Below are 20,335 nucleotides of genomic sequence, written 5' to 3'. Positions count from 1 at the left end.
CAGCTCTCCATACTGTTAACTACCTCAATACTATGTTGAATGTACAATTTTGTGGAGATTCATGACTTGAAAAACAGCTCATTGTTCCTGAAATTCTTATGTGTCCTTCAGTGTCAGTCCTCCATAAATGAGACAGCAGAGTAGACATCCAGTACATCTAAAAATTGTCTTGCAGGCCTTTACACTCAAAACATTAGTTAATAATTAACACTGGAATTGTGGGAAAGAGTTAATTTGTCTAGTCAAACCAGCAAAACTCACCTAAGACAAATGATCTTATTTAAGATATTTAAGTAATTAGACTTCTTACTAAAAATGGATCCACTACAAGTTCATAGATTTGTGGCTTACTACTTTTTTAATTTATTATTTAGCCTTTTGAGTTGTTATAGATTAATATTGGCAATAGAATATGCACTGTGCAACATTTCCTATTTTCTTATACGTATTTGGTCAACCTCAACTGAATTGACACACTGCTGAAATTGCTACTGCAGGAATTAAAATGTGTGTCATCAAAAAAAAACCTACATATTGAAAGAAAAAAAATGAGTGCCATGCACTCTTTTAAAAAATAAAGTTAGTTTTGCGTAACTTGTGTGTGTGCTTTGAATAAAGTTACATTCATAATGATACCGTTAGTGATATTGCAATACATTCCAAGTTTATTTTTGAGTATAATACAACAGATATGAAAGAAAACAGGAAAAGTATTTTTAATTTTTATTAAAAATCTGAATTCTTGTACTTCATTACAAACCTTGTCTTGAAAAGACAACAGAAAGACAGAATGGAAAATAATTACAACTGTGAACAATACTGAATCCATATATACATTCTGCTAGAATATGGGGAAAATGATTATTTTAATTATATCAGCCCATACTATTTGCACAATTACATGCAAGAAGTCACAGAAAACCCATCCCTCTTTTTGAGCAAAGTCCATATTGCGTTGTGCGCAGATAACATTACACGACAGAAAACAGTATGATGCCTCGTCTTCAAAAATCAGTTCCCTAGTTGGTGCATTCTACCTTAGAATTTAATTCTAAATCAAATCTGCTATAGATAAATGCAAGCACAGAATAGTACATATCTGAAAAGGAATCAGTCACGTATGAAAATTATGTGCATCTTTGCTCCAGCAATGTTCAAGGCACCACTTTCAAAGGATTTGCATTAGCTCTGAGAAGTATGTTCAGTAATGTTCATTTGGGATTAAAAACCTAGAAACAAGGATATTTTAACCATCAATTGGTGGCCAATCAAATCACCCTACTTGGCGGCCTCCTTTTAGGTATACTGATTTAAAAACTACGTAAATCATGTTTTAACACCCCCATAATCCCTTTCGGGGTGGAATGTGGGCTGAATGGAGCTAGAGTGTTTAATGGCCGGATGCCCCTCCTATTGCCAATGTGGAGGTTTTCTTAGCAGATATATTCTCATTGTCCCCAGAGAGAAATATCTGCCTCTACCTAGGATCAAAATCAGACTCCTGATTGTGAGGTGACAGCTCCACCTCTAGGGCACCACACCACTCTGTTTAAAAGCTACACAAATGGTATTTTTAAAATGTCTAAATTGGGCAGGGGCTTAGAAGACCTCCAAGGTATCTTCTAATCTAGCCCTATATTAAATGCTCCACTTATGTGAACTGAACTTCTTGGTTCTACATGTTACTAGATGGCCATACCTGAGTTTGTTACACCTTTTTTCTTTTTATGAATTACAATTGATTATAGTAATCACAATTCTACTCCTTAGCAGTGCCAAGATGTTCTTCACAAAAAAAAAGGGCACTTTTTCTGCAGTGGCCCAGGCACACGTGCACTATTAGATCTATCAGAAAAATAAATTCCTGACACATTAACACTAAGAAATAAATCATGCTTTGAATGGGCGGTCCAAGCAGTATCATGAAGCATTCTTGAAATTCTTAAGAAACCATAATCAAAATATTGTTGATCCAAAAATTACAGGTGACTTTGCCAATTTTATATCATTTATAAACTTTTTGGGAAGGGTTCAAAAATATAGATAATTGAATCGTCTTGAAAGTGATAGTTAGCTGCTTTTTTCTATAATGAAAAAATGGTCAATGAACAATGGTCAGTTGACTGATTTTTATATATCAAAATTCCTTGGCATTAAATATAATTCTGCAGTATTATGAAAACAAATGCAGACATCTAAACAGAAATAGCTTTCTTATTTCTAAACCACCTATCTCAAGCAAGTGGCTCTTGCCTGTGTCATTCATGGTATTATCTAATTTGGATATATTGTGTGTAAATTCTAAGCTTTCACTTCCTTAGAGCTACACAGCGGAAGTGTTCAAAAACTTTGTTTCCATTTTTAGTTGAAAGGATGTAACATTATATCTTGGGTCTTAACTATAATAATGTAATTTGGGAAAATGAACCAAATTACATTATAAAACTAAGCTTAGATTATCCATAGTGTGCCCATGGTGTGAGTGTATACAATAAATTGACTTTAAATTTAAACATAAACTGTCCAGATCCATTTCAGTATGAAATGGGCAGCAAATAAATTTAATAAATATATTAAAAATAAATAAGGAAAAGGAATGTTCATGAACTTAGTGATCATTTATAATTTATTAAATATGAAACCCTCTTAGCACTGCATTTGAATAAGACAATGGGTGCTGAAATGACTGTTAGATTAAGTACACTACAGTACCAGGGAAAATATTTAATGAAAATACAGCCAGATACCAACTCCTTCCATTTGCACTCTGATCTCCACTAATATAATAAGAACACCTTGACATACAACTATCAATTGTCTGTGTTATGCATACTTCATGAATCACTACATGTGATACCCATTTTATATGATGTATCTATTTGAATAGTATAAAGCTTAAGCTGAAAAACCTGTTATTGAACTTTTTACAGAGCCATACTGAGTTCCCAGAGCCAATGTAGTGTGCCTCTGTAATCAAACTTTATGACTTACTGTGTCATCAAACCTAAAATCACATTCCTGAAACTGGGACTTGTAAAGAAATTTTGTCATTGATTTAAAATGTTTGGCTTTTTAGAAATCTAAAATTGCTATTTTGCATCCAGATGGCATAGTAAGCCTTAAATGGTGATTAAAGAACCACACACAAAAAAGCAAATGTCAAATTTGGGACATTCCTGATGTATCCTTTAACCATTATTTTGTACAGCTTATTATAAGAAAGCAATATATATATATATATATATATATATATATATATATATATATATATATATATATATATATATATATATATATATATATATATATATGTTTTCTGAGGTTCTCAGGGTATTTATATATGGATCTTTGGTTGTTCGGGTTTTCTCCCGCGTAAGATTCAAGTATCTAGGCAACGTTTCGATGAAGTCTCATTCATCATCTTCAGGCTTCTGTCTCCGGCTCTGTGCTTCTCAGAGTAATGTGAGATTGCAGCTGCTTCCTCCTTTTAACTGCCAGTGGGGTGGGACTTGATTGGGTGGGGGCTTGGCTGTGTTCTGATTGGGTGGGGGTGTGTTCTCATTGGTAGGGGTTTGGCTGTGTTCTGATTGGTTGGGGGTTAGCCGTGTTCTGATTGGTTGGAGGCGTGTTCTGTTCAGGTGGGGGCTTGGTTGTGCTCAGGTTAGTCTTAGTTGCTGGGGGATTTGAGCTGGTGAGTTGTGATCTTGCTGTTTGGCTTCGAGTTCGTGGTCCTTCTGCATCTTCATAGTGGGTGTCGGTTTGCTTCATGTATGGCTCGGAGGGGTTTGAAGTGGGTAGTGATGCAGCTGCCGTGCAGCTTCTGGTCCATGGTCGTGTCTCATCTTCTGAGTGGGTGGGAGTCTGTTTTCTACATGGAAGTGTGGTGGTGGCACCTTGTGTGGCTCTCATGGGTGTGGGTCTGGTGTCCTTCTTCATGTTAGGTACTCGCCTGTTCATGAGGGCGGGTTTCCAAATGGCTGGAAGGCGGGAGGTGTCATCTCGTTTGTTCATGCTGTGTGGGCGTTTTTCTATCTCTATGGCTTCTCTGATTATTCTGCTGTTGAAGTGTTCGGTTTTGGCGATAGTTCTGGTATTTTTAAAATCAATTTCATGTCCTGTGGCTTTGAGGTGTTGGACCAGGGAAGAGGTCGTTTCTTCTTTTTGATTGAGTTCTTATGTTCTTCAATGCGTGCACTTATTTTTCTGTTAGTTTGTCCAATGTATGTGGTAGGGCAGGCAGTGCAGGGGATTTCATATACTCCTTGGTTTTCTAATTCGATTTTGTCTTTGGGGTTTCTTAGGATGGTGGATATTTTTCTGTTTGTGCAGAATGCTGTTTTGATGTTGTGTTTTTGGAGGATCTTGCTAATTTTGTCTGTAGTGCCTTTTATATATGGGAGGAGGGCTTTGCCGTTTTCTTGTTCTCTGTCTTGGATTTTGGTTGGGGTTTCTTTTTGGATTAGGTGGGTAATCTTCTTTCTTTGGAATCCATTGGCTGCAAGTACGTTGGTGAGAGTGTGTAGTTCGGTTTTTTGGTGTTGTTCATCGGCTAAGCATTTTGTTCTGGAGATGAGTGTCTTGGCTACGGAATTGATCTGTGCTGGGTGGTGGTGTGAGAGTGCATGTAGATAGCGGTTAGTATGTGTTTTCTTCTGGTAGATGGTATGTCCTAGGGAGCCATTGGATCTTTTGTATACCAAGACATCTAGGAAGGGAAGTTGGTTGTTGGCTTCTGTTTCCATGGTGAATTGTATTTTGGGGTGTAGGACACCAGACACCAGACCCACACCCATGAGAGCCACACAAGATGCCACCACCACACTTCCATGTAGAAAACAGACTCCCACCCACTCAGAAGATGAGACACGACCATGGACCAGAAGCTGCACGGCAGCTGCATCACTACCCACTTCAAACCCCTCCGAGCCATACATGAAGCAAACCGACACCCACTATGAAGATGCAGAAGGACCACGAACTCGAAGCCAAACAGCAAGATCACAACTCACCAGCTCAAATCCCCCAGCAACTAAGACTAACCTGAGCACAACCAAGCCCCCACCTGAACAGAACACGCCTCCAACCAATCAGAACACGGCTAACCCCCCAACCAATCAGAACACAGCCAAACCCCCTACCAATGAGAACACACCCCACCCAATCAGAACACAGCCAAGCCCCCACCCAATCAAGTCCCACCCCACTGGCAGTTAAAAGGAGGAAGCAGCTGCAATCTCACATTACTCTGAGAAGCACAGAGCCGGAGACAGAAGCCTGAAGATGATGAATGAGACTTCATCGAAACGTTGCCTAGATACTTGAATCTTACGCTGGAGAAAACCCGAACAACCAAAGATCCACATACAAATACCATGAGAACCTCAGAAAACAAAATATATATATATATATATATATATATATATATATATATATATATATATATATATATATATATATGAAAAATATTTACAAAAATATGAAGGTACAAAAGATTTTCTTTTATTCTTACAAAGATAAACCTTAGGTTACATCATATTTCCATAGCCAAGATCCTGATGATCGTATCCCTAATGACCTTTCATAAGATATTTAAAAATGGCTTTTATTCCAAGCAATGCCCCCTATAGGTAGCTGAGTGCATATACAGATTATTTAGGTATGGTAGATCTATGTGTGATGCCACAGATGTGGTGGTTTTCAGTTTTATGGTTTTATAGTTTGTGTGTTATTGTTTTTGATTTGATCTTTGTTGCCCAGAATTGTGTAACAAGCCAGTTTAAATCAATGGATGAAAGTTTGTGAAGGCATTTGTACTGTCCTATAGGATCCAGAAGTTAAGCAGAGTTGGGTCCAGTCAATAGTTGGGTGACCGGCCATGAGGAAATTCAGGGCTATAGAACAAGTAGTAAAAATTATCCTAGAATACAGTAATGGCAAAATTTTTGTAGACTGTTCCCCAAATCACTACATCGATGTTTTATAAAAAGAATTTACAAAAAGACACAGAAAAGTTTTAGATGTTTAAACTCCAAATAAATTTTATTAGATTTTTCTTTATTCACAGAAACAGCATTAAAATAAATCTAATACCTTAAATGAAAGAATCAAACAGCAAATAGTGTTTTTTTAAAAAAAACAATGTTTTTTGACTAGTTTCTTGTCTACAACAATTCAGAAACCACAAATACCAATTTCACAGATGCACTGTGTAATTTCTAAAGAGGTTTGTCAGTTACTGCTACTTACTGATGACAAACCAAAGATACTAAGTAGATCCAAACAGATAAAATCTTATTTGGATAAGGATGAATATATACAGCAAGAGCAAATTCTGTATAGGGAATTTCTGAAGAATGAATTCCTGTCTGATAAACTGCCTCAGTTATTGACGGGATATCTAGGTATGGCATCTGTAAAGGAAATCCTGTAACCTACAAAAAAAAGTTTAAATACATGTTTAAAATAAGCATATATTACACATCTGCATGAAACAGTACTTTAAATCCAAATAGTACAAACCAAGATGGCATATAAAACAATTGTTCTAGATATAATTTTTAAATTAAAGATTGCCATTTTCAATATTTAAAAAATATTTATTTAAACATAGTTTAAAAATAATCTTGTTGCAATAAAGTATTTGAGACATAGCCAAGCTAGTAAACATAGCCAAACATTTGCTTCAGAATCAAAATAATAGCTAATATAGGAGATGCAAATTTGGACACTTTTTCAGTATTCTAATACAGCTTTTGCAGTATTTTGTAAATGTTTTTTATAACCTTTCGAGCCCCTTTCACTTTCTACTTTTTCCAGGGTGTAGCTCAATCACACGGGTTGTGTGAAGGATCAGGTGAAGGGAGGAAGGAAGCTCTAATCTTAGAGATCAGCTACTTTGTAGGGTCAGAGACCTGGAGCTTTTGAGAGAGTCCCCTTCCCCACTGCTTGAAATGCCTGGCAGCTGTTAAAAAGCTCAAACAACGCTGGATGAATGCAGGGTAAAGAGCAAACAAGAGGGCTCACTGAACCCTCTGTACCACACCTGTCACCAGCTGTTTGGGATCCTTTTTAACTCCATATTTGAAAGAAATCAAAGAACTGGTGAAAGCATCTTGTCTCTTTGTGATGAGGCCTGCTAAAATCAGAACCCTCCAATAATGCTTGAAAGTAAGTTGTAGAAGCTGGGAACCTTATCTATCCTGGACAGCAGAGGGTTATAAGAATGAGATCTGACAAGTCTTAATGAACTTTGTCTATAACTCATGTAAGAATTGGAAAGGGATGAAAGATATAGGAGATTGGTCCAAAAATTACAGGAAAGTATAAAGACATCAAAGTCCTAGAGCCTGAGAACAGGACATTATTCACTGTCTTTCTTCAGTACCATGAGTGTTTAACTTGTATATCTTATTTAAAATCTATTAATTTCTCTGTCTTGTTCAAATGTTTGTAAAAGAACAGTATATAAAAAAAGAATATTATCACACACAAAAGATTGTTTGACAGGTTAACATAATCAAGTGCAACCCCAACTGGAAATAAATCAGGAGTAAGTAGACCATTTGGCTTTGCAGAAGTAGCAAGTCAATTGTTTTTCTACTAGTTTCAGAATATCTTTTAATTCCTGATTCCCAAGATAGGTATCAGTCAATGAAATAGAAGATGATGATAAGATAGGATGAAGAATGTTTCCTGGTACAAGAGTTGGAAACCCAAACAATGGCCAAGAACCAGAGTTGTCTGCATCATGGGATGATTAGAATGCATGAAAAAATATTGAGGTCAAGTATGTGGAATCACCAGGTGAGCAGAAAATTACTGAGAAGCAAGTGATCCAGAGTAGAAGAAATAGATCCTCTTAAGGATTCCCAAATTCAGCTTAATTTGCAACATTTACGGTTTTTGTATCAAATAGGTTGATAGTGTTATTCCATTCTGTGAAGATTATGAGCAACTCTGGAGTTTACATTCATGACTGAATTGCTGAGAGCAATTACCTCCCCTGTGTCTGAGAAACAGATGCTCATAGGCATTTAGAGATGATGGATGCATGCACTAATTCTAGAACTAGATAATAAGATGCTTGGAATTTGCTATCATTTGATCAATATACTGTATTAAAAAAATACTCAGAAGCTACTTGCAAATATCTGTGGAGATTTTCAGTCATCCAGGTCATTGTTGTCTCAGAGGAGCTATTTCAAAGGCAACTGGACGAATCTGACATTAGTGTGTTGGAACCAACACTAATGAAACAAACGAACGCATTGCTATTAGAACTAAATAATAGCATTTATTGTACTAGCTCACACTCTGAAACTGCAGATGAATCTGAAATTCTTGGTATCATGGCAAAGACTGTTTACTGTCACAGCAGATATATGAAAGTAGAACATTTAATGTAGTTGAGCATCATGGGAAAAATGGTATAAGCTATGATACTGATCATATAATGTTATTTCACAGTGTAATACTACTTTGCAAGGAAAAATAAAATTTTATATCCATGGAGCAAGAAGACCTCTGAGACTAATCATCAAAGCACCTGTCTGCCCTAATAGGGTAGTTAGATGCAATAGGAGGCTGGCAACTATATCAATCTCCTAACAAGGCAGTGGGATGACTCCTAAGGAGAACAGGGCTGAGAAAAGATTGGAGAAGTGACTGGCTAATTGTTCTATAACCTCACTATCTCAGAAACATAATTGTGTTAACTTTTGTTTGTATAGTATAACTAGTCAGCTGAAGGAAGTATCAGATCGAATGGAAAGTTATCCTACTTCCTATGGAGAAAGTTATTAATGCAAAATTATATTGTTCCCTCTTTTAGGGAAACGTCTTCCTTTATGTGTGCTTCAAGGAACAATTACATTTTTAATACTATTTAAAAATAGGAATGATAATTGATTTCCCTTATGTTACTGGGAGTATCTGGAAGATAGTTGGATGGCTTAATAAGGAGGCTGCCATACCAATCTTTTATGATATAAAAACTGTGGAAAGTAACAGTTGTTTTCAAGCGGCTGAATTTGAGACAACTGGCATCATCTGAAATAATATTAAATAACTAAGACATAGTTGAAAAGAAAGCAGCTTCTTACAAAATTGTACAGAGTAGAACAAATTATGTATTTATGACTCTTTTATCAAACACTAGCAGCATAGGCAAGTTTCCACCTAAGTGGAAACAATTAATGAAACCATTAGATAAGAGTAATTTCATGCCACATTTTTTTCTAAAAGAGTTGATATACCCAGAGCAAATCCTCCAGGGACAAAGAAAATAGGATGGGGAGTTGATGATAGAAGAAAAGAACACATAGTAACAATCATCTACATTAGGTTACTCTTTTAATGGCCTGAAAGGGAGATGAATTTGAAAATTGTGTAGGATTAAACCAGCATATTTATTCTACATCCATAAGTCCATGCTTTCTGCTACTACTATTCATACAGGAATAGATAGAGAATATTGTCAAACACAGGAACCATACTTTTGTATTAAGTTGTGCCATGTCTTGTAATGATTAACCAGTTCATATTGCTACTTTTTTGGGCAACAGAAAGCTCTAAGGAATAGTCTGAAGTTTATCCTTGGCTTTCTCAATAAAAAAGAGTTATGATGGCACCTACCCAAGGACTTTGTATGGATAATTATAATTTTTATGGCTCTGTCTTATCCTTGTCTTACTGTTCTTGTTTATCTTATACAGCAATTTGGTATCTGGCTTTACCTCCCACATCTTCTGTTTCTTTGGCCTCATTCCCCCAACTCAGAATCTCTGAGCTCAGTAATCAATTTTTGTTAATGACTGACCACTAACAATCAGGATCCAAATTCTACTTGTTATGTGCAAGCGAAATATGCTTCCTTGTGTATAAAGCAAATATTTTTTTCCAAGGGTAGCCCTTCATATTTTGTGAAATGCTGTTTGGCAGATGCCCTCTCCCCAAATGTTCAGTAACAGTAACAAAACTAACCCAGTAATGCTCTTGAAAAGCTTCCAAATAACTTTCCTCTTTTTCTTTGGTTATATGTCCACTTCTAAGCTCAAGCTTAGGAAGAATTTGTCTTAAAACACTAGTACACTGTCGATGCCATCGAGTTGGAAGATGAGATCGCCACTCCATTATTTTATTTTTTAATGTTCTTTCAATTCTGTTTTTTAAAAAAATAGGATGTTTATTATTATTATAGTTACTATACTGTTAATTTATCCACTTGATAAAAAAAAACCGGAGTACCGTTTTGTGTGAAGAGTTTTTATGATCATGAAACTTTTAAATTATTCTGTTTCCATTTCTTGATGTAATGATGTTTTGAACACAGTATACAACTTGGGAAGGGTGTTAATTTTGTTAAGAAAAATTACAAAGCTACAACAGCTACAGAACAAACTGGGACAGTGAAACACACTGAATGGGGAAAAATACTGAAAAGGAAATATTGCTAATACTGTATACTTTGTTTCTAAAAAAGCATTGTTGCTACTGCAATGAATAAAGAAAAAAGGATAGAAATTAAAAGTTTTTTTTCTAATCAACAGATAGAAAGCAGAAAGAAATCAGTACTGGAAGATGGTAAGCAACTATAATGCACTAAAATGCGCATGTGCAATAGTTCTGTTTGAGGAGACATAGCCTTTACGATTTCAGAGAAGTAGATTTAATGTTATAGGAAGTGCCTTTAAAGACTGGCTATTATTTTTAATAGTTAGTAATCCATTTTTGTTAATGACTGACCACTAACAATCAGGATCCAAATTCTACTTGTTATGTGCAAGTGAAATATGCCTTCACTTTTTTGTTAACCATCTTGTTCATGAAGCTTGAGGAATGTTAGGGATGAAAAGTGCAATCTAAGAAAATATGGATTCCTTTTGGAATTTGCAATAGGAAGAAGATCACCTTACTTTTTAAAAAACTTTTATAGCAGCATGATGACTTTTCCATCTTCCCCTAGTTTTGTGGCAAGCATAAGTGTTCCCACAAGATAAACAGATCTAGAAAACCTACAGGAATGTCCAACCTTGGCAACTTTAAGACTTGTGCACTTCGATTCCCAGAATTCTTTAGCCAGGAATGCTGGCTGGAGAATTCTGGGAGTTGAAGTCCCCAGATCTTAAAGTTGCTAAGGTTAGACACACCTGAACAGAATTGGCAAATGAATTGAAAACATGAGAGTCAGAGTATAATGGATTTTAAAATGTCTGTCTGTCTGTCTGTTTATCCTATCTATCTATCTATCTATCTATCTATCTATCTATCTATCTATCTATCTATCTATCTATTTATCTATCAATGTATTGGCTGCCCAACTCTAATGGACTCAACCTATCCAAAGTCACAAAAAGATTCTCCACTTTAGCAACAAGAAAGACATTTGCAAAAAAGTCCATTGATAGATGTGATGTTAGAGCCAAAACAAATGAACAGGTGCACGTATTTCTTATATAACTATGGAGAAGGTTAGGGTTAAGGTTAGCTTAAAGTAAAGAAATTATTATATGAAAGACATTTTAAAAAAGTAGGGTGAAGCTGATTACAAATTGTTTTTATATTTTTGTATTACATCTTAATTATTATACATTTTTACATAAAATATATTGATTTGACACAATTTGATAATTTATGAGGTTATTCAATTAATTGAAGTATATAAATATTTTACCTCAGCTGAAAATGGCTTAAATAGTTATTTTAAAAGCACCATTGAGATAATATCAGCTTTAAAATTTCAGGTAAACTTTTAGAGAGGAAATCAAGGAGATTATTAATGTATTAAATCAATTTATTGCCAACAAAGTTTTTAGATTTTTAAATTTTATTATTTTTAACGATTTTGGGATTGCCTAAAATTGCAAAATGGTTGTATATTCAATTAAAACATTTATTATTTTCATAATTTGGTGCATTAGCAGCATAAAAAAACTTCCAGATCATTATTATATTAGAGGCTGTTTTGGATGATTCTAAGATTAATTTTTTAATATTATGAAAGAGTGTCAGTATGGTTGACATTGTTTGCAAGAATAAATACATAATCTGACTTTACCTAAAGTATAATAAGCGGCGTCCAACCCTAGAAGCAAATGGTCCCAAAACATTTTTTAAAATGATCAAAATAATATGTAGTTTGGCACTGAGTCCCTCAACTTTATAAAATGTTATTAAAGTAATTACCTATTTTGTAACTCATCTACCAAACTTCCATCCGTTGCAACATAAAATATTTGTTCTGGCTGAAACAAAAAATTGAATACAGCTCATCAGTCTGGAATCTGCATTACATATCTGATATTAATACAATTGAGAAAGTCCAGAAATATTTTAGGAGAAGAATCTTCCACTCCTCTACTCGTAGCAGAATACCTTATGCCACCAGACTTGAAATTTTAGACCTAGACAACCTAGAACTACGTCACCTTCCGTTCAATCTAAATATAGTATATAAAATCATATATTGCAATGTCCTACCTGTCAATGAATACTTCAGCTTCAACCATAACAACACAAAAGCACACAATAGATACAAACTCAAGGTAAACTGCACCACACTTGATTGCAGGAAGTACAACTTCAGCAACAGAGCGGTCAGTGTCTGGAATACTCTACCTGATTCTGTGGTTTCTTCCCCAAACCCCAAAAACTTTAACCTTAGACTGTCTACTATTGACCTCACCCCTTTCCTAGGAGGTCTGTCGGGAGTGTGCATAAATGCACCAAAATGTGCCTACCGTCCCTGTCCTATTGTTTCTTTTTTTTCTTATTCATATCCATTTCATGTATTTATAACCATGTTTATACTTATACCTGTTATCTAATAATTGTTTGACAAAATAAATAAATAAAAATACATTAAAAAGCAATTGTACAACTATGGAACATTCAAATGCAAGCTAACGAGGATTTTGAAGATCTTCTAAGACATGTTTTGCCAATTCTGAAAAATGTATATTTGGAAGATGCTATTCTTACTTAGTATTTGGTAATATCACAGATGCATACTTGTCCAATTACTTTCATGATTACTGCTTTATGCTGAACACTGCTAAATCTTCATATACCGTTTACCTTGATATCTCTTTACCTTGATATCCCGAGCTTGGCTTCCTTCCTAAGTCCCTCCAGCCCAAGCTCAAAGGGGCTGCCGGGAGAGGCTGCCCGAGGCAGTGATAGCACCCACCCGTCCGCAGACAGGGAGGAGAGGCAATGGCAGTGCTGCTTCCCTGGCCGGTGGGTCCGGCGGAGAGAGCCCGAAGCCGACCGTACTTTCCATCCCCCGCCCAGCCCGTCCCCATCCCCACGCATATCCAAATGCGCCAGCAGCTCCATACATTGCAACGGCACGGGCATCGGGCAGAGGCGCTCACTCAGCGGGGCTCAGCTCGGAGAACGCGGCGCAGGCCATTGCCTTGCCTCCCTGTCCACGGACAGGTGGGTGCTATCACTGCCTAAGGTGGCCTCTCCCAGTGGCCCCTTTGGGTTTGGGCTGGAGGGACTGGGAAGGAAGCCAAGCTCGGGTCGGCCCAGCTCTTTCGCTTGGCAGGCGGGCGCGTATCCACGGCTTGTTTTCCCGGGTCTGCCCAGCCCGCACGGCTCTGGCACAGCCCTGGTGGGATGAGCGGAGGGCCTGGCAGGGAGGCATTCGCTGCCTTGGAGAGAGTTCTGCCGCCGGGCAGGAGGGCCCACCTGTCAGCTGCGCTGGGTGACCCAGGCGAAGCTCTTCACGCTCTGCCTGGTGCCAGGCAGGGATGGCAGCTGGGTGCTTCTCCCGGGGTGGGCCAATCCTGTGCTGCGGCCCTGGGAGATTTGCCTCTCCATGTGGGGTTGGGCTACCCTCTCGGGCAGAGGAGGCTTTGTCCTACTGGTAGTAGGGAGTCGTTTTTAAAAGAATTGGCTTTGCCTTCGAAGGTGAAGGGAAGGGGGTGACAGGAGCACCTGAAGCCGAGTGTTTCTGCCGGGCTCCAGTTGCAGGGAGGAGCCCTGGCTGGCCATGCGTGGCTGCGCCAAACACCGCAGCATTGCCCTAAACGCCACGGCAGCACGGGGAGAAGGGAAAGCAATGGTGGTGGAAGGTCTCCCGATACGAAGTGCCACCAACGCAGAGATCAACATCCAAGCCGTCGCTGCCTGCCCGCCCGAGGATGCAAGGGGGGGGGAATTAAGTCACCCCCGAAAAGACGACCTAGCTGTTTTTTCGGGGGGTCAAAATAAAATAAGTCCTGGCCTTATTTTGTGAGAAACACGGTAACATTCCATTCATTTCATTCCAGTCTCTCTCTCAGAAGTGATAATCAGTTGTATCTTCTCCACTGATCAGACAGTTTTTGAGGGATATAGAAAATAGATTTTCTGGGCTACTACTTTTAAATCCTCCTATCAGCCAGATTTTTTTTTTGAGTCAATAATGTAACATAATACATAATAAACTGCAGTTGCAGTTTGAAGAGTTGCTGCTAGGAGCAAAGCCTCTTCTCAAACAGAATCAAGGAAGGAGGGTAGAAACAGCTGAGAACTAGCATGAGTTGGAAGCAAAGATGGTTTCTCAAGCCTGATTGCAGCTCACATAAATATCATCTGATGGACATGTCCCTTAACTCATCTCACATATACTTCATTTCCAATGGAACTGGTATGAAATAGTAAGAGTTTATTTCACAGACTATTGGTTTTGCATTTTGTTCCTAGGTTTCTTGACATTTTCCCATTTTCAGCTTATAACTTTACACCTTTCACCAACAAATAAATAAACCCTATTTTAATATTAGAGCACTTTCTGGGTGTAGGAGTAGGTATCTCACAGAAGATAAGCAACAGAACTGTTCCATATCTGCCTAAGAATATAGATAAATAAGCAATGGAGGCAGGAAAACTGGTAAGAAAACCTTTCCCAAATCAGAAAATCTATTCTGGTCCCAGCACTTGTTTTACTATAGCTATCAGTTGAGACTTTCAAGAAGAGATTGGACTGCCATTTGTCAGAAATAGTGTAGGGTCTCCCACTTGGGCGGGGGGTTGGACTAGATGACCTACAAGGTCCCTTCCAACTCTGATTATCTGTATCGAAGTTTCTCTTGTCAAGAATGCTAAATGTGTTTTAAAGGTGCTTTTAAAAACCACATGCTGTTGGCCATACCTGCCATTTGCATTTCTAGAAGCAGCAGTGTGATACACAAAGTTATAGAGAGAACATTACTGTTAGGGTAGATAAAGATGGAATATTTCATTAAATGTTAAACAAATTTATCCAATCTTATCCTGAATTGGAGTGGCTAGCAATATCATAATACTAATTTCTTAGTCTACATTCCTTCTATCTATCTCTTTGCAGACATCCCTTTTTTAAATAAAGTATTCTTTCATACACACCTCAAATGTAAAAATTCAATTGCGAATTATAATTTGTAGATACTGAAATGGTTCTTACCTGCACTGTTTGTGTTTTTGAATTCTGGAAATTGTATGGAAGCAATTGTTTCCAAAAGCTTTCCTTTGAAATGTCAAAACTGGTGCACATTGGTGAATTGTTTTGTTGAATGTTAAACCAGACCTATAAAATTTTATTTTAAAAATGATTTACAAAATATATTTATATTTATATACTATATATTTTTATAAATCTAACTCAATCTAAAAAACATGATTTTAAAATATTATAACATTTTTGATGTGACACATTTTTAATTTGTAAGAAATTAAGTATCAAGAAAGTTGTGAGTACGTATCTTTACTAGAAGTCTAAAAAATAGATTTCTTATTTCTCCTACATTAATTTATATTCATTATACTATGTTTCACTTATATAGTGAATTTATATAAATTCACTACAAGATACAAAACTCTTGGTGTCATCTCATTCAATATTTTTCCTTGCACATAAATGCAGTTGTAATTTATAACTTAAACATATAGATTTGACTAATATCAGCAAAATATATAGAAATAAAATAGGGAAAAATTATTTCAGTTTAATGGCATCATATTCAGAAAGAGAAATATGTTTTTTAAAAATAATAGCTTTCAAATTTTAGCTACATTAGAAAATAGTTTTTATTTGCTCAAGCGTATTACTAATTCTTTCCATATACACAAGTATTGTTTATTTTTGAGTCCTCCATGAGTTTCTTATCCTGAGACATTAAAATAAATGTCATATAAAATAGATAATTAAAATGTGTGCTTCTTGTTCAATCTATTTCTTTTGAATAAAAGTAACTGTAGAACCCACATTTTATAGGACATACAAGAAAGTGATTAATCTTTTCCTCCCTATTTTCTCATTTAAATTTTGTCTCAGAAATTTTTGTTCGCAGTAATATTAACTGAGGAGGTTTGACATTAGAGAATAGTGCTGGGGAAAATTTCTTCCAATTGGGACCTGCTAGAAGAAAATTTACAAATTTGTCATGTTTTGGAAGAATTTAATTTATAATATTTGTTCAATGTAACCAAGACTGACTTCTAACAGTAGAAGGCTGGATCTCCTTAGCCAACGATGTGATGGAAAAATGGTTTTCTGACTCTCAGATTTTCATTATATGAACTGCACATTCCATGTACTTTATATATACATTTCATCATAGTGCACAAAGTTTTTAAGATTGCAAAATACAGAAAGCTTTTATCTTATGCCTGACATTTTCTAAATTTAATTATTTTTGGTGACAATCAGAAAAACCAAACAATTACTTGAGCTACAAATCTTCACACTTGCTAAAAGCTTAGGGAAGTGAAACTTTTCCAGGTAAAGCAAGAGATCATAAAAACAACTGAAGGTGTGTGGAGGTTGAATGGAGAGAGCTGTCCAAGAATTTTTTTAATTAGAAACGATGGGATAGTAGTCTGTTTGCTTACATTAGATTTTTTAAAATTACAGAGATATAAGAAATGTTTAATATAACTCATCTCTTCCACTCCCCCATCACATTAATTATAATACCATAATCACTTGGATAAATTAGGATTATATATACATTATCAACCCATCTTATTATAAATACTTACATTTTCCCAACTGATTAAGCAATCAACACTCTGTAGGGGGCAAAATGCGTCAAACTGCTTATAGCAGTGGCCACTCAGGGGATTCCACAGAAAATATTCTCCATTTTCTTGTGTTGCAACATAAGCTACTTTCCCCTGTTAACAAAATGTTTATTCGTTCCAAATACAAAATAAACAATGTTATATTTAATTATATTTTCTACTTAATAAATTATTCATGTAACATTCTTTTGAAAAAAAAATCCTTACATACATTAATGTAAATATCTGATTTAAGTTTTAGAATAAGAACACTGATATATGCAAGGTAGAAACAGGAACACCTGTAGCTCTCCAAATATTAATTCCAACACACAACAAACTATCATAGCACAGTTTCATTTCCAGTTTCCCATTTTTGGCCATTCTATTTCAAGATTATTGTATGTAACTATTTCTCTTTGCTGTTGAAATAGGATGCATATGAAATAACTTGTTCTGAAATAAATCCTTAATATCTATAATGGAGTTTTCTTAAATCTGAAATTAAATAAAAAAATCAACTGGATGTGCAAATCAGTGTAAATTGAAATTGTGTTGGTACAATATGCATGCAAATAATTTTTCCACCAACTATTTTGGGCAAATTATTTTTTAAAGCTGCAGCAAATATGTAATTGTTATTCAGCTTGCCAAATGTATTTTTTTCTATGTAACTGTTTCCAGTATAACATTTCTATGCACTATTTCTTTTTTATTATACTGTTATATTATTAAACATTAGAATATAAAATAAAAATAAAAATAGTAGGAAAATGGGAAGGGAGAAAAGGGGAAATAAGGAAGTGTAAGATAAATAGGAAAAAAGGAAAAAGCCTTAACTTTTGAGCACAGTAGAATCGGGTGGGTGTGGCCATGGTGGGCTTGGCCTAGTCAGCTTCCTATACCACAGTGGGGGGGCTTTTCGCGTTGCCCGGGCTCTGGAGGTTTTCCTCGAGCCTCCAGGAGGGCGAAAACGGCCTTCCCAGGCTCCGGAGGCTCTCTAGAAGCCGGATCGGTCCCATTTCCAGCCTTCCCAAACTTCCAGAAGGCCTGTTGTTCGCCCTCCCTGAGCCTCTGCATGCGCCCTGCACTTACCTGCAGCCACATGGGGACTTCTGAGGGGGCAGGGGGGGCAGCCAGGAGTGGGATTTGGGGTTTCTTCAAATTGCACAGAATCTTATCTAGGAGCTCTCCTGAACCCCTGCGAACCCTGAGCAGCCCACTACTGAGTAGAATGAACATCACAATATTATAGTCTCAACTTTTTACTTTGCATAATCAGTATACACTACTAGTCATTTCTATAACAAAGAAAACTTGTCTAAAGTTCAGTCATGCTAATGACAGAAAATGATGTTCACATGGCCCAATGCTGAGTGAATGTCATTTAGTTTTAATTCTATTCACGGTACATACTTTTTACAGGTGCTATATTTCTATGACCTATTTTATACTCATTTTACTTGCTCAGTGTTGAATATTAAAGAAAGGTAGAGGCTTTCCCTGTCCAGCCATGTCCAATTCTAGGAGGGGGTGCTCATCTCCATTTCTTAGCCTAGACAGCATTGTCCGACAACATTTCAGTGGATATGTGGCCATCATGACTATATAATATATACCGAAGCATACAGAACACTGTTACCTTCCCACTAAAGTGTTAGCTGTTTATCTATTTGCATTTGCATGCTTTTGAACTGCTAGGTGAGCAGTGGTTGGGGGAAGTCACAGAGGCTCACCCCAATGCACAGCACTATATCTATAATTTGAAAATACTTCAGTGAAGTAAGAAACAAATCCCAAAGTCAAAGTTTAATTTTCCTCCATCTCAAGCATAAAATCCTTAACCAGTTTCCAGATAGAAACAAAATTGGATGTACTCTTCTCTTTCATTAAAGTGGTTCATTTAGAGAACTCCACTTGTTCCATCAATTGCTCTAATCCAGGGCTGTCGAACTCCTGGCCTGTGGACCGGATGCTCCATGCACTGGCCACGCCCATGCCTGGTTTAACTAAGGGGGGGAGGGAATTCTGATACATCATGTGATAACATGAGTTTGACACCCCTGCTCTAATCATTCTTCCATTGTGGAAGTTAATTAATTATTTTCCATTTTGGCTTTATGCACTATCCCTGAGCTAGAAGCACTGCATATTCACATATGCTAATGAATGCTAATGAATACTGTGACATCAAGACCAATTCAGTTTTCAGATCAGATCATTTGGTTTGAATGGAAACCCATGAAAGCGTCTTTAAAATAGCTTAAGTTGCTTGATTTAACATACGTGCTAATGCTTTTCTTTATATAAGAATCTCAATCTGCTTTACAGTTTCACTCATTGTGTAGTTTAGAATATCTGAAAAGCACAGTTTTAATTATTTTGTTAATTCAAAAATTATTTTGCTCTTACTTCTAACACAGATGTTCCTAACAATACCCAGGCTTTTTTCCCAATGTACAGAAGATAATTACACAGAAGCACTGCATGCTCTTCTTTATTACCAACACCCAATTCGATGCAATGCTAGAAAAAAAAGATAGTTTTTTTAATGTAAGTTTCTCTTCATACATAATAACAATGTAATGTCATTATCAATAGCAGAGTAGTTATCATGAAGAAGTTTAGAAGCAGCAAGGTATTTCAGGTAGCCATACATTATTCAAAAATAATGGCGTAGCCAGTCTGGGCCAAATATAGAGAAGCCCGGCAGAGCTGCCTCAAGCCATAATAGACATGGACAATGAGGAATTGTCCATGAGGAAGCCGGGCTGAATACAAGATCACAGGCAAAACAACAAATGGATCTGGTTGATATATCAAGTGTGCCTGTGAGGTGGAGGTCCGTTGGTGTGAAGGAGGGGTTCAAAGAGAATGCCTCCAAAACAACAGCTGACAGTTCAGCACCATTTCTTGGAGATGAGCAGCCCAAGTGGGGCATGACAAGAGGAAGCAATATGAATTAAGCCTCCATCGATTAACATATCTGAAGTAAAAACAATAGAGCTAATTATAGGTGGGAGGTGGGTGGATGGGCCTATTATGTGCACAATGGCTAAATTGATCAATGATGCATAAAGGCAAATATCTCTCCAATGGTAGTTTTTACACTCTGATTATACACACACACACACACACACACACACACACACACACACACACACATATGGTATGGTATTCAGCTTTGTTCGGGTATTTTCCCACGTCATTATAGTTGTGCTTTTAAAGTTATAGCAACGTTTCGGCAGAATCTCATCTGCCATCATCAGGCTTCTGTATTGTGTTCATCTGTGAGTCAGACTTTCAC

At 36.7% G+C, this 20,335-nt stretch overlaps 1 protein-coding gene across 1 annotated transcript in view; it reads right to left on the bottom strand.

The window, feature by feature from the left end:
• Positions 1-6,155: 6,155 nt before the first annotated feature.
• Positions 6,156-20,335, bottom strand: part of CC2D2B (coiled-coil and C2 domain containing 2B) — a 51,082-nt gene continuing 36,902 nt past the window's right edge. The window contains exons 27-32 of the mRNA XM_087932456.1: positions 19,441-19,554; positions 17,008-17,142; positions 15,431-15,553; positions 12,184-12,242; positions 9,982-10,159; positions 6,156-6,431 (exon numbers count right to left, since the gene is read on the bottom strand). Coding sequence (XP_087788582.1) covers positions 6,243-6,431; positions 9,982-10,159; positions 12,184-12,242; positions 15,431-15,553; positions 17,008-17,142; positions 19,441-19,554 — 798 coding nt within the window. The 3' untranslated portion in view covers positions 6,156-6,242. The remainder of the gene's footprint in view (positions 6,432-9,981; positions 10,160-12,183; positions 12,243-15,430; positions 15,554-17,007; positions 17,143-19,440; positions 19,555-20,335) is intronic.

Source organism: Pseudonaja textilis, chromosome 4 (assembly GCF_049901715.1).
Source record: "Pseudonaja textilis isolate UNSWEBS1 chromosome 4, rPseTex1.2, whole genome shotgun sequence".
Classification (NCBI taxonomy): domain Eukaryota; kingdom Metazoa; phylum Chordata; class Lepidosauria; order Squamata; family Elapidae; genus Pseudonaja; species Pseudonaja textilis.
Note: the sequence above shows the minus strand (reverse complement) of the source record. Positions and strands in the feature narration are given on the sequence as shown.